This window comes from Carassius carassius, chromosome 30, assembly GCF_963082965.1.
Source record: "Carassius carassius chromosome 30, fCarCar2.1, whole genome shotgun sequence".
NCBI lineage: Eukaryota > Metazoa > Chordata > Actinopteri > Cypriniformes > Cyprinidae > Carassius > Carassius carassius.
In genome coordinates, this window is record NC_081784.1 from 24315969 (window position 1) to 24329488 (window position 13520).

The 13520-nt window shown below is 37.7% G+C and overlaps 1 protein-coding gene across 6 annotated transcripts in view; it reads right to left on the reverse strand.

The window, feature by feature from the left end:
* Positions 1-13520, reverse strand: part of LOC132110949 (cullin-9-like) — a 66586-nt gene that overhangs the window by 26919 nt on the left and 26147 nt on the right. For 5 of the 6 annotated variants that reach the window (XM_059518086.1, XM_059518085.1, XM_059518084.1 and 2 more), the window contains 6 exons: positions 10788-10980; positions 2642-2843; positions 2071-2261; positions 1786-1982; positions 1266-1503; positions 995-1100 (listed from right to left, as the gene is read on the reverse strand). In XM_059518086.1, coding sequence (XP_059374069.1) covers positions 995-1100; positions 1266-1503; positions 1786-1982; positions 2071-2261; positions 2642-2843; positions 10788-10980 — 1127 coding nt within the window. The remainder of the gene's footprint in view (positions 1-994; positions 1101-1265; positions 1504-1785; positions 1983-2070; positions 2262-2641; positions 2844-10787; positions 10981-13520) is intronic. The other variant, XM_059518083.1, reaches the window with a different exon arrangement.

Sequence of the window (13520 nt, forward strand, 5' to 3'; positions counted from 1 at the left end):
TCATGCACCCCCATACCATCAGAGATGCAGGCTTCTGAACTGAGCGCTGATAACAACTTGGGTTGTCCTTGTTCTCTTTAGTCCGGATGTAGTGGCATCCCAGTTTTCCAAGAATAACTTTTTTTTGATTCGTCTGACCACAGAACAGTTTTCCTCTTTGCCAAAGTCCATTTTAAATGAGCCTTGGCCCAGAGAAAACGCCTGCGCTCTGTATCATGATTAAATATGGTTTCTTTTTTGACCTATAGAGTTTTAGCCAGCAACAGGGAATGGCACGGTGGATTGTGTTCACGACAATGTTTTCTGGAAGTATTCCTGAGCCCATGTTGTGATTTCCATTACAGTAGCATTCCTGTATGTGACGCAGTGCCGTCTAAGGGCCTGAAGATCACGGGCATCCAGTATGGTTTTCCGGCTTTGACCCTTACACACAGAGATTGTTCCAGATTCTCTGAATCTTTGGATGATATTATGCAGTGTAGAGAATGATCGCTTCAAACTCTTTGCAATTTTTCTCTGAGAAACTCCTTTCTGATATTGCTCCACTATTTTTCGCCGCAGCATTGGGGGAATTGGTGATCCTCTGCCCATCTTGACTTCTGAGAGACACTGCCACTCTGAGAGCCTCTTTTTATACCCAATCATGTTCCCAATTGTCCTAATAAGTTGCTAATTGGTCCTCCAGCTGTTCCTTATCTGTACATTTAACATTTCCGGCCTCTTATTGCTACCTGCCCCAACTTCTTTGGAATGTGTAGCTCTCATGAAATCCAAAATGAGCCAATATTTGGCATGACATTTAAAAATGTCTCACTTTCAACATTTGATATGTTATCTATATTCTATTGTGAATAAAATATAAGTTTATGAGATTTGTAAATTATTCCATTCCATTTTTACTCAAAATTTGTACAGTGTCCCAACTTTATTGTAATCGAGTTTGTACTACCATTACGAAACCATGATCTTATAAACCTAAATGAAGGGAAAGTACCTCTCTGTCACTGACAAAGGCTGTCATAGATGACAGGCAAGGCTCAATGCTCTCATGCCACGGCAGCAGATCCTCCTGGTAGTTATCTAAAAACTTGTTCAAAATCCTGTGGAGTATGAAAAAAATCAATGTATTATTAGCAACTAAAAAATATCATCAATGCAATGAAATCAAGACTTTAAGTAGTATGTATACACTGCATCTACCTCAAACTAGCTTGAAACAGCTGTTATCTATTTATTAGCTAATTCTGCTAAAGTCAAGGGCTCACCTCAGGATGGACAGCTGTGCAGCCCGATCCGCTCTGTGCTGGTCCATGAGGCGGATGAGGTCCTGGAAGGTGTCTCTGCTGCGAGTTACCTCGTTTCTCTCTTCCTCCAGCTGGGTGGCGTCGTCACATAGCAGCTGCTCCAGCGTCTGTATAACCTCTTTAGTGGCTGGCATTTCCTTCAGACTTACCACCAACATCTTCAGCTCAGTGTCCTTAAAGTCATGCTCATCTTGAGACTCTACAAAGCCAAACAGAGTGGCATGTTACTTCAAATGAGGTCCAAACAAGGCAAATCTCTTTATTAACATACTGCTTATTAGAGGGGTGTAGAAATCATTGTGTTGGAGAAGACGATGTATTTTATGTTGCTTTTATAAACCCCCACACTGTTCAAATTATCCCTGTACACTCCTGACTAATTACATTATGGTGGTAATTATTAGTTGTTTGTTAGCAGGATTTTTAAAGCACCCAAAAGCGGTTCAATTTGGCAAGCAGTTTAAATAATGCATAATGGTACCTTTTTTCTCCAGTTTGTGAACCATGGAGATGTTGTTGAGGGCGATAATAGCCAGCATGCTGTGCTGATTCTGAGCAGAAAGGCACTTCTTTAGCGTGGCACTGACATTGCAGGCGACTAGCTGCTCTGCCAGGCTCTTGTGGCTGGAAATCAGCATGATGATGACCAGCAGCCCGTTCCGCACGGACAGCCCGCGACTGCAGAAACCACCATAGAAACATGAATGTGAATTCAGCAAACCAAAGTCCATTATGCTACATCTAAAGTAGACTTCAAGCCTCTTACCCTGCCGTGCTGAGCATGAGTTCAATGGCAGAAGGGATGGCACACAGGAGCCCTTTGGAGCCTTCAGGTGTAGCAGAGCCTATGCTCGCGAAAATCTCCAGCATCATCTGAGTGCCAGACTCAGAAAGAGGCAGACAGCCACCCACACTGCGAGGGTCATGTTTACTGGCACCTGTGATGACCTTCAGAGCCTGGAGAAAGCAATTCATTTTTATCTCAATAATCCTGCATCCATACACTTGCAATGTATTGACAATATGACTTAAAAAGTCGGAGCTCAACAGGGATGAGAATTGTAAACCATCCAATGATTCTGGCTCCAATTCACAACACTTTACCCTTGGGCATTCTTAGGGATATTTTTTCCCCCATTTCATTTGAGTTTTTTGTAATATATTTCCCCCTCGATTCATTCACAAATCTATTTTACACTAGTAACAAAAAACAGTTTCACTCAGGACATTAAGGATAAAAACATTATTTAAACCACAATATTTAATATAAACTAAACTTCATATACTCTTGAAGGCATAAAAAAAAAAAAGAATAGGTCACAAGAATCGGCACTCACCGCCAGTGCAATCTGCTGCACCTGTATACAGGTAGGATACTCCTGCATGCAGCACAGGATGGCTTTAACACCCCCCTCGGTGGCGAACGAGACCCTCCACTCGTATTTCAGCATTAGACTGCGGGTCAGCAGCAGCGCAGTGACAGCGTTCTGCTTGGGCTGACTGCCAATCATCTCCACCAACATCTTTAAAACTTTGTCACTGAAAAAGACAAGAAACTATTTGCAATACAAACTAGAAATCATGTTACTTTACATGAGGTCTGCATGATAATGGTAGTAGTATTGTACTTTAAGATATGCACAAATCAACGCCAACTCTCACGGTTTGCTTGCAGATTTTGTAAACGAAGGCTCCTAGCATACACCCGGTGCAATGTGACGCAAGGCGCGATGCAAGTGTTTTTTTGATAGTTTCAGCCCATCGCATCTGTTCATCATTTTCACGTCCAGCACCACGTTGTTAAAAATAAATACATTTGCGCCCATTTAGGTGGGTCCAGGCGCATTGTCACATTGCTGTTTTGAGGCAACTGAAAACGATTGCACCAGTTACCAACTAAAACCTGGTCTGAAGTCAATGCCGCAGTATTTTTTAAATTTATTTATTTACAGGGAAAGTTAGTAATATGTGCCTATGGGTGGTTGCACAATGCATATAGAGTCTGTTAAACACACAGCAGCACACAAATATGCCAAATATTAAAAACGAAAGGATTACAATGTAAAAGATTATTATTGTGCCCCGTAGATGGTCTGCTTTAGGGCTGAAACGATTCCTCGAGTAACTCGATTACAAAAAATGATCGAGGCAAATTCCTCTGCCTCGAAAGCCTCTTTTAATTTATTTTAAATCTCACGTCAGCTTCTTTCGCAATGATTTTTTTTTTTATGTGACAACGCGTTTACGTCACCCACAAAGCAGAAGGAGACACAAGGAGTCAGCAGTGTTTTGATTTGAGGGCGCGGGCAAACGTAAAGAGAATGTCATGGTGTGTGTTCATTGCAAGATAGAGCTGGCATACCACAACTAGGGCCCTATGATTTCCGCGATGCAGAAAACGCGGAGGGAATCGCGGAATCCAGTCATAAAAACAGAATTTACAGTTTAACGCGGAATGGCACGGAATTTGCAATTTTGAAATAATCAAAAATAGATCATTGCACTTACATCAAATCACGATATGGACTAATATCTGTAAATATTAAGCTGGAACAGTCGGTTTAAATATGAATCCTGCATGTTCTGCGTGTCTCTGTTAATGAATGGAACAGAAGCGCGTCTTCCTTTATTACACACACTGAAGCACGCGTGACACTCCGGTGATTTCAGCGTCTGCTGTCTCACTAAATAAGGACGTGAACACATGAGGAACATCTCCAGAACTGATCTGACAGTCACTTCATGACCATTTGATTTGAGTAAAACTAGCGTCACATAACATACACAGAACTGTAAAGGTACGTCAACCCGTCAAAATAACAGTTTTTTTTTAGGTTTTATCACGCAACATTTCTTCCATGTTCTATTTTTATAGTAAATCCCCTTTGTTTACCAAAAAGTTAAGTTAATTTTCAATAATTAAAAGATAATTAAATGAATGTTTTGTGTTTAATGTTTAATGTGCATCCCAGAAAATGCTTTATTTACAACCCCAACTGAATGGCACTTAAATGCACTTAATTCATCTGTCAACTTTATTGTCATTGTTCACAGTACAAGTACAGACAGAGAAACAATGGGTAATAATAATTAAATGTTTATTTTTGATGTGTGCATTGCATTCTATGCATTAAAAAAATATAAACATTGTTTTTTAAAAAAAGGAAACTTAGTTGTTAAATTTAAGAGACCCAGGAGTTTTATTTTCTCTTGCATAATTAATGTTGCACTTTAAGCAAAAACACATTTTATCCGATTACTCGATTAATCGAAATTTTTGGTAAAATACTCGATTACTAAAATATTCGATAGCTACAGCCCTAGTCTGCTTCCATCGTTAAACTGGCAAAAGTGGATTTGTAAAAGCCCTAAGCAGAGGTGGGTAGTAACGAGTTACATTTACTTCGTTACATTTACTTGAGTAATTTTTTGGGGTAACTAATACTTTTCGGAGTATATTTAAAGATGGGTACTTTATACTCTTACTTGAGTAAATTTTTTGGGGAAAATCTGTACTTTTACTTTCGTTACTGTGGGCGACGCTCCTCTCGTTACTTTATCTTAATGCAATAAATGTTATAATGCTTCAGTTTATTCCAAACGCGCCGTCAACTTTTCTCTGGGCAATGAGCGATGCCCATTCGCGAATGATTCATTCTTTTGAGTCAATTCTGTTCAAAGGCTTGATCAAACCAATTGGCAAACGAGTGAATTGGTTCATGAATCAGTTTGAATGATTCGTTCAGTTCCCTGCCGCACGCGCTGAGCGTCTGAAGTGGTTCACTTAAGAGTTGTAACGTTTAACATCAGCAGCGTTGAAAACGTGGCTATGGAACTGCACTGAATTGAAAGCAAATCTGCAAAGACTATTATTTGCTTGCGATGGAGATCCTTATTAGATGAACACCGCGTGTGCTGTCTACTGTTTAACAGGTAATAACTTGGGCTACATTCGATTACAGCACACGATACCACTGTGACATTAGTTTGTTGTACGTGTCTGGCTTATAACAGAGGGGATTCAAGTTGAATGCAGCTTCCAAAAGACAAAAAATAGCCGATTAAGATTTCATTAATTTTAATACAATCACACTGGTGCGAGTACGTTCAGCAAGTCATATCATCAGCTGCTGAATTCAGATCTGTGATCGCTTGCTGGCGCTGAGCCAGAGATGTGTTTTTACAGCACTGAGCATTATAACCAATCACACATGATTCTTTTGAGCTTATTAAAGCATTGGCCAATCAGAGGCGTTCCGATGAGTCATCTCTAAAATGCCGGTGCTTCCTTCACTCGCTCGCTGACTGAATACCTCTTTCTGGCGAATTCTCTCGTCAGAAACAGCAAAGTGCAGATGTGTGTACGAATCTATAATTAAGATATTGATTTCACAGTGTTAACAGTTTCAGTGATTTTAATGGGAGTTTCTGAGAGTGATTGAACTCTAGACTGTCAGTGAAAATGATCTTTAATAATGTAAATGTTATTTGCTCTCTTTCTGAACAATGAAAGATTAGTAGCAATATTTATATCACATTAACTTTCAATGTTAAATTCACATTTAATATAAAGTCAGTCGTAATAAAAATATGTTATGGCATGACACCTATATCTGTTACTTAAGTAAACAGACAGGGTTTTATAATAAATTACATAAATTGGAGTAAAGGCTGATGAAATATATACATTTATACACACACACATAACATACATTTTAATATATATATCTAAATAAAAATAGGCTCAGTACAGTATATATGACCCAAAGTAACTAGTAACTAACTACTTGAGTAGATTTTTTATCCGATACTCTTTTACTCTTACTCAAGTAACTATTCAAGACTAGTACTTTTACTTGAGTAAATATTTCTAGCAGTACTTTTACTTTTACTTGAGGACAGTTTTTGGGTACTCTACCCACCTCTGGCCCTAAGTGTACATTGTTAAAATAGGGCCTGAAGAGTGCAAACAACTGAGAAAAAACAGAAAGGCTTTAAAGGTCCCATGACATGGATTATTTCCTTTTCTTTAAATGCTTTTTAATGTTTCCTTAGGTGTACTTATATTGTTAGTATGATTTTTACATTTAAAATTTAGAAATAAATAGCATTTTTATATCCTGATATTAGCCCTCTGGCTTGAATGCTCTGTTTGAAGGGGCGTGTCTGCTGTGAGACTCCGAGTAAATGACAACTGTTGTGATTGGCTGACATCTTTGCATTTGAAATGCGTATTACATGTGGACCCCTCTCAAATATTATATATATATATATATATATATATATATAAATATATATATATATTTACCATTACAGCTGTCAAATTATTTTTTAAGTCTGTTTATCGCGTGAATGCAGTGATCTCGTCATTATTGCAACACGTTTTCTCTCACAAAATGCTTTCACCAAAACTAACAACAAACACAATATCGACATGAATACAGTAAGAGCTTTGTTGTGCAGCATAACAGTGTCGTTCATTGTAACGGCAGTTTGGGCAAGTGTGCAGATGTACTCGCGATGTGTGACAGCTCCGAAAAAAAGGGAGCGTTCTTTGATCGCTCTCTGTAGTTAAATCACAATTTAAATAACAGATTTGTTTCATGCTACTAAGAGAAACACATTTTAACGACCTTTTCTCGGAGCGCGTCCAGGTTTTTTTTTTTTTTTTTTTTTTAAACAGGAGTCACACAGCAACTGCAGCTTCGGACAAACACGCATAACAGCAAATAATACTTTTGCACAATGTTACTCTTTTTACAACAGAAATGTGAATTCAGCCGGTATTCAGTCTCATACAATTGTATTTAATTGTATTTGAATTTTAAATGCATAATTTCAGTTAGGGTGAAGAAAAGCTTATATTTAATTAAAATATTACTGCATGTTTATTCAAAGCATTAGAATACATGACTGTGAAAAAAACCTAATATTTAAAATAATGTTTATGAACCAATTATTATTAATTAAGTTGCTTAAAGAACTATAAACAAAACAGCATCATGTATGCATGCATTGTTAAATAAATAAAAAGGGCGGAAAACCGTCACAGGATACATTTTTTCATTTAAAAACATGAGATGCGCGAAAATGCGTTCTGTGTGAACGGTTTGGTTTCAGTTTTGATGTAAACAAGATCTTCTCCACATTGATTTTTTTTTTTTTTTTTTTTTAAGCGGCTTCAACTGGATAGGCTAACATAACCTTATAATGCAATGACACGTATATTGTCATCGCATCTCGTGCGCGTACACGAGGTGAAAGATGAGAAAGCAGATACTGCGTGTCGAGCTCGTCTGCCTTTGAAAGTTGTGTAGACACAGCTGTGCGCACGGCGAGATGGAATGGAACACGTACCGGGGCTCATAAGGCAGCTTCCTTAATGCACACCTAAAATTCATATGCGCATTCGAATGTGGATTTTTATTTTAAATTCAACGAATATTCGAAAAAAATATTTTTTTGATAGCCTAAGAAAATGTTGCACTCCTGTTTGTCATTTTGCACATAACTTCACGCCAATAAATCATCAGAAATATTGGTCTTTACCAATATATTGAATCTTTACATTCCTCCTGCCTTTTGTCCGTGGATTTACCTATATTTGGTGTTATTTGCCGTATAAAACTTTAGACATCCAAAATCGATTTTTACAATCGATTCAATGAACACTCGTCACTCAAATCAAACAGGATTTTTTTCACAAAAGTGACAACCCAAGAAAGCAAAGTAAACGTTCTCTCATTTGTAGGTTGCATTGATACGTAGCGGTGGATGCAAGTAAACAGTACCTCATTTTTTTCTCACCTGGGCCCTACTTGGAAATTCATGCAATAAACATGTTTTTGACAAAGATTTAAATTTGTTTGTTGTCTATATAGCCTGCATCAAAATGAGGTTTGCAATGATGCGCCCGAAGGCACGGGTTGAAGACCCAGTCAGTGACGGCACGATATGCTAATTTGTTTAAATTCATACCGACGTCATCACAATCACAAAAATTTACTTTTTTTTTTACATTGAAACTTGAAAAAAAATATATAGACCGACCTACCGACCCTTTTTTAAAAAAAATTACTGTTACTGCAAACCAAAATATTTTTAACGATGGCCTTAATGAACACTGTTACTCACTGTTTGTGGCGGTGCTGTCGAATCCATATCATAAAAGTCTGTTTGTAACGCCTGTGCTGACATTGCGACTGAATTATATGTAAATATTTGGGCGGGCAAAGCAGAGAAAGGGGAGGTAACAATTCTCCTTACAACTAGGGATGCACCGAAATGAAAATTCTTGGCCGAAACCGAAAACAGAAAAAGAGAAAACCAAGGCCGAAAACCGAAACCGAAACACCGAAAGAAATTATGCCAATTATTAGTACCATTGCATTTATTGCTATGACCGTGAACAAACTTTACTAAAATTAAGACATTGCAATTGCATAAATTAATATTAGTTTCAACGATAATTACAATTACATAAATTATTTAAAAAAAAAAACATAAAAAAACAATTCGAAATTATGCAAATATTTATTAAGCACATTGCAACAATGCACAGTATAAAATAAAATTCAAACTAAACATTTATCCCACTCATGTGTATATTAAATAATAATGTACAGGCCTACTGGCCTGCAGAAAGGTTTTAAAATGAACTGGTCTCTCATAAAAATAAAGTGCATTTAGGTGAAGTGCATTTGAAATTGTTCTCTGTAGGACTAGAAAGTGCATTACTTCTCCAGTATAGGCAAGACGGTTATCACTTCTGGGGATGGGGACTTCAGACAGATAACCATATAGCTTTTTGAGCAGTTGAGCTAGTCATCTGCCTGACATTTGAGAAATATTTTTAGAGAGTGTATTTAAATAGGGCCAGGGCATAAATAGACATTTTTATCAAATTAAAGCAGAAATCTAGCAGAAATATGGCTACAATCTGATATTATGCATGTATATGTGTGTGTGTGTGTATATATATATATATATAAAATGTCACATATATAGTAGCCTAAGAACAAAAAAAGCTTGGCGCTTCTCCATCTCCACGCGGGTTCTCCGCATTCAGCGTGGCCTGGATCATTTCTCGTGCGCGCTGCCTTATTTCCGCATCCAAGTAATGGTCTTTATAACGTGGATCAAGCACATTCGCGATGAAGTGCAGAGGATCCGAAAAGATCTCAGTGAGACGTGTGCTAACAGACTCTATAAGACTGTACTTTTCTTTGTTTTCACTTCGTGGTCCGTCTTAATCTCTTTGTTAGGAGACGCTTAAGTGCTGCGAATAAAGAAATAAGAAGAGAGAGAATGTTCTCACTGGTGTGAAATGAATGTCGCGGGGAGCTCGTGGTCTGCGCTATGCAGGTGCCATAGGGCAGGTGCACATGCAGGTCGCGGTTTCTGTTTGCGTCATCACAACATTTCGGCCGTGTTGTTTCGGTGATAAAAGTCTATCGGCCGAAAACCGAAAATGCACTTTTGGGCCATTTTCGGCCGAAAATTTTCGGTGGCCGAATATTCGGTGCATCCCTATTTACAACGTCACAAAGAGGAGATTCAAGATCAGCCCGTTTGAGCTTCCATTTTCTCAAAGGCAGAGAAAGATAGCAAAATCTCGATTTACACCGATTAAAATTTCTAGAAACTTGGGGACCATATACAGGCTAGGGGAACTCATATTAATGTTAAAAATTGTTGAAATTTTCATGTCATAGGACCTTTAATACACTTACATTTATTCATTTAGCAGACGCTTTTATCCAAAGCGACTTACAGATGAGGACAGTGGAAGCAATCAAAAACACACTTAATACACTTTTATTTGATCAGAATATCTAAATACATATAGCTAAACTCTAAATTATGGTGTTTTCAGCTCATCTGTGCTTTTTCTGTAATGTAGAGAGCAGAAGCTCAGTTTGTTTGTTTTGTTCGTTTTACTTTTAACTGTCCCCCTTACATACACATACAGACAATACATAATCTACACACAACAGTCACAATAAAACACATCACGCCAATGATGTGAGTGCACTCTTCTATAGCATGCGAGAACACGGCGGTGTGTGTGTTTGCTGGGAAGGATTTGCATGAAGGTATTATATCCATTCTATTCAGGAGCAGTTTCCACGCTTCATTAACAGTTCATATTAGTGTTGTATATTCACCATGGTAACTGTTGTTTCCATAACCCAATAATACCTTGTTATTTTCACTTTGTGTCATTTTGCATATGTTCAAATGACTGTGGTTGCTCATAACAACTTAATTGTATTAATAAAAACTGTTTGGGACTGCTATTTGATAGACTTACCTTATAGGCTGTATATTCTGTATTAGTCATATTCTTAATCTTATCTTAATTTAAGTGAAATACATTTTGCTATATATATATATATATATATATATAAAATTTTACCAGTCAAAAGTTACAGAAATATGCCGAGCTGAGTGTAGACAGTGTTTCTGGTCTTGGAGTCTCACCGGATGGTTTGTGCCGAGTCCGATCTTAGGGTGCTCCTCTCCTGAGGTACCTCCTCCTCCAGGATCTTACTGATGACTTTCATGCCGGCCAGCTGCAGTCCTGAGTCGGAGCTACTCTTCGTCATGATGTCCACCACCTCACCCATCTTCTCTAGGGAGCTCTTCTTACCCTGCACCTTGGGACTGTTGAACACTGCAGAGAACAGAAACACAACAAAAAACCCTTGCTTAGAGGAAGAAATGTATCTGTTGCTCTAAACACTTCACTGTTTCCTCCAATGAATCTGACATAGAAACTGATGTTTCGGTTAGGCTTGGGCGATAAAACATAGGGCTGCAGGATTAATCGAAATGAAATCGCAAAGGCGATAAATCGCAGTTAAACAACTGTGTTTGTCAGGTGTATCTTTCAGTGTGGCACTGTTCTGTGATCAGCAGTAAATCTTCTTCCGAAGGCCAGAGGGCGCTCTCGCACTCAAACCCCAAATACGCCTCGCAGAAGAAACCCAGGAAATCTCTAGCGGTTGCTGAATAAACAGAAGATTTAACTGCTTTCATTGATTCAACGTGACTAATAAACATGACTACGACAACATATGGTTTATCGGAGTTCGTCTTGTTACATGTTACAAGTCTAATCGACATAGCCTTTATCACTGCTTAGAATACCATGAAATTTGTTGCATGCCTTATTCTGTCTCAGAAGCCACATCATCTCACAGAAGGATTTATTTCAAACACTCGACTGTCAGTGAACTACGGCTCAGTGTAGTAAACGCTGCTTCATCTTTTCTGGGTGATATCACAAATATCGACGATTGGGACGAGACCTGGTTGAGCTGCACTAGAGAAGGCAACGAGTGTTATCACTGTGCTGGAGACACGCAAGCTTTCCCAAGGCAGATGAACTAAGAGTGGTTACAATCATCTGGGTTTAAATCACGCTCAAATTGATTAGATTTTGACGCAATATTTGTGGTGTGTGGATGTGTTGCAGGGGTATTGGTGGAGGGTTGCCCGAAGTGTGAATCCTTATAAGGGAAACAATGAGATTGTCATTTGTGCATTAGCCCCGCCCACTACCGGAAAATCCGACAGTTCTTAAAAGCTGAAGAATTCAAAAGGAATACCGTTATTTTGACAGGAAAATACAACAAAGAATATAATTTACATGTGTCGCGTCAATTCTCTCTCTCTGTGTGTGTGTGTATGAAAGCGACGGCAAAATACACAAACACAGGTGCGCTGCGCATCCATTCAGATTAATTAAAAAATATCACAGATCACTAATGGAGAGTGAAACTCTGAAGCTCTCAATCAGAGTGTTTGGAGAGTAAAAATATATCTGTGCTAAACTTATCCTCAGCCCCCAACTCACACACTGGCAAGTAAAATCTGAAAATGTATTAGCCATTGGCTAGTTAGACATAATTTAGTCACCCAGAGTGAAGATTTAGTCGCATATGCGAGTGATTTACTCGCAATGTAGAGGGTTGTAATTTTACATGCGCAAAAAGCAACAAACTACAGAACATGAGGATTCACATGGTCTTCATATCACATAATGCACCTGCAGCACTTCTGCGAGCAGAGAAAAACATAATAAAGCTAGGTTATAGCAAATAAATAGGCATATATGAGAAATATATTTTTACTTGAATAATAAATTGTTTTTTGTGCTGCGCGAATGGGAACAGACGGCAGAAAGTGGCATCGTATTTTTCTTTAGTCTTATTTTAAGACAAAGATTTGTATTTATAGTGAACGTACACCAATAAAGGCAAACTGTTTACAATTCTGATTAGCTTCATGACTAAAGGAGAAGTTGCTTCCACTGTTAGAAAGAAACTATTTAAGTGATTGCACTGGTGCCGCATGCACGCACAAAGTTAAGCTTTGCTACCTTGACAATGCCTGTTCATTATCATAGTAAAACACTGTCAGTCAGAAATATGGGGAAAAACCCCACACTGCTCAGTTTAAATATGTAATAAAATCTGTGCTGTTAAGTGTTATCACCGTACCACCCTGATGTTACGCAAAAATATTTTTGTTTTATGTGGATACTGGAGTGCGAGTGAAGTAGGCTGTAATAAATAATAATTTGGGATTCAAATACATCGCGAATATGGAAACATCTGATTTTGTGTTTAAAGACCCAACGTTGGTTTCAGTTTTGTTTTGGTCTAAATTCGGTTTGGCTTGTTTCTGTTGCTATAACTTCTTATAGGCTATTTTCTACTCTTGTTCTTTTTAAAATGGGCTATGGTTAATTAACAGGATGTTTGTTTCAATAAATTGAATACATTTAAAATACAGTGTTTAAATTGTAACTTATTCTGCTCCGTGTAAGAAAGTTTATTAAACATTTCAATAATTATCGATACCGAATGATATGAAACATTATATCGTGATCTAGGTTTGATGATATGTATGTTGATGGATGGATGTGGCTGTATCCAAAAGTCATGTTGCATAAAAGAATGTTAAATTAATAAATGTAAAAGTCAAAATGAATACTTTTATCTCTAAATTCTGAGCAGATGAATCACCAAGTAGCCAATATTAGACCCCATGAAATATTTTTTAATTTTTTCTAATTATGATTTTTTTTTTCTTGATTTTGTTTTATAATTTAATACAAATGTATAAAATCTGTACAATTCCTTTAATTGTTTGACAACCAAAGCACTATACAACTTGGTTTACCGTTTAAATTAAAACATGAACTAA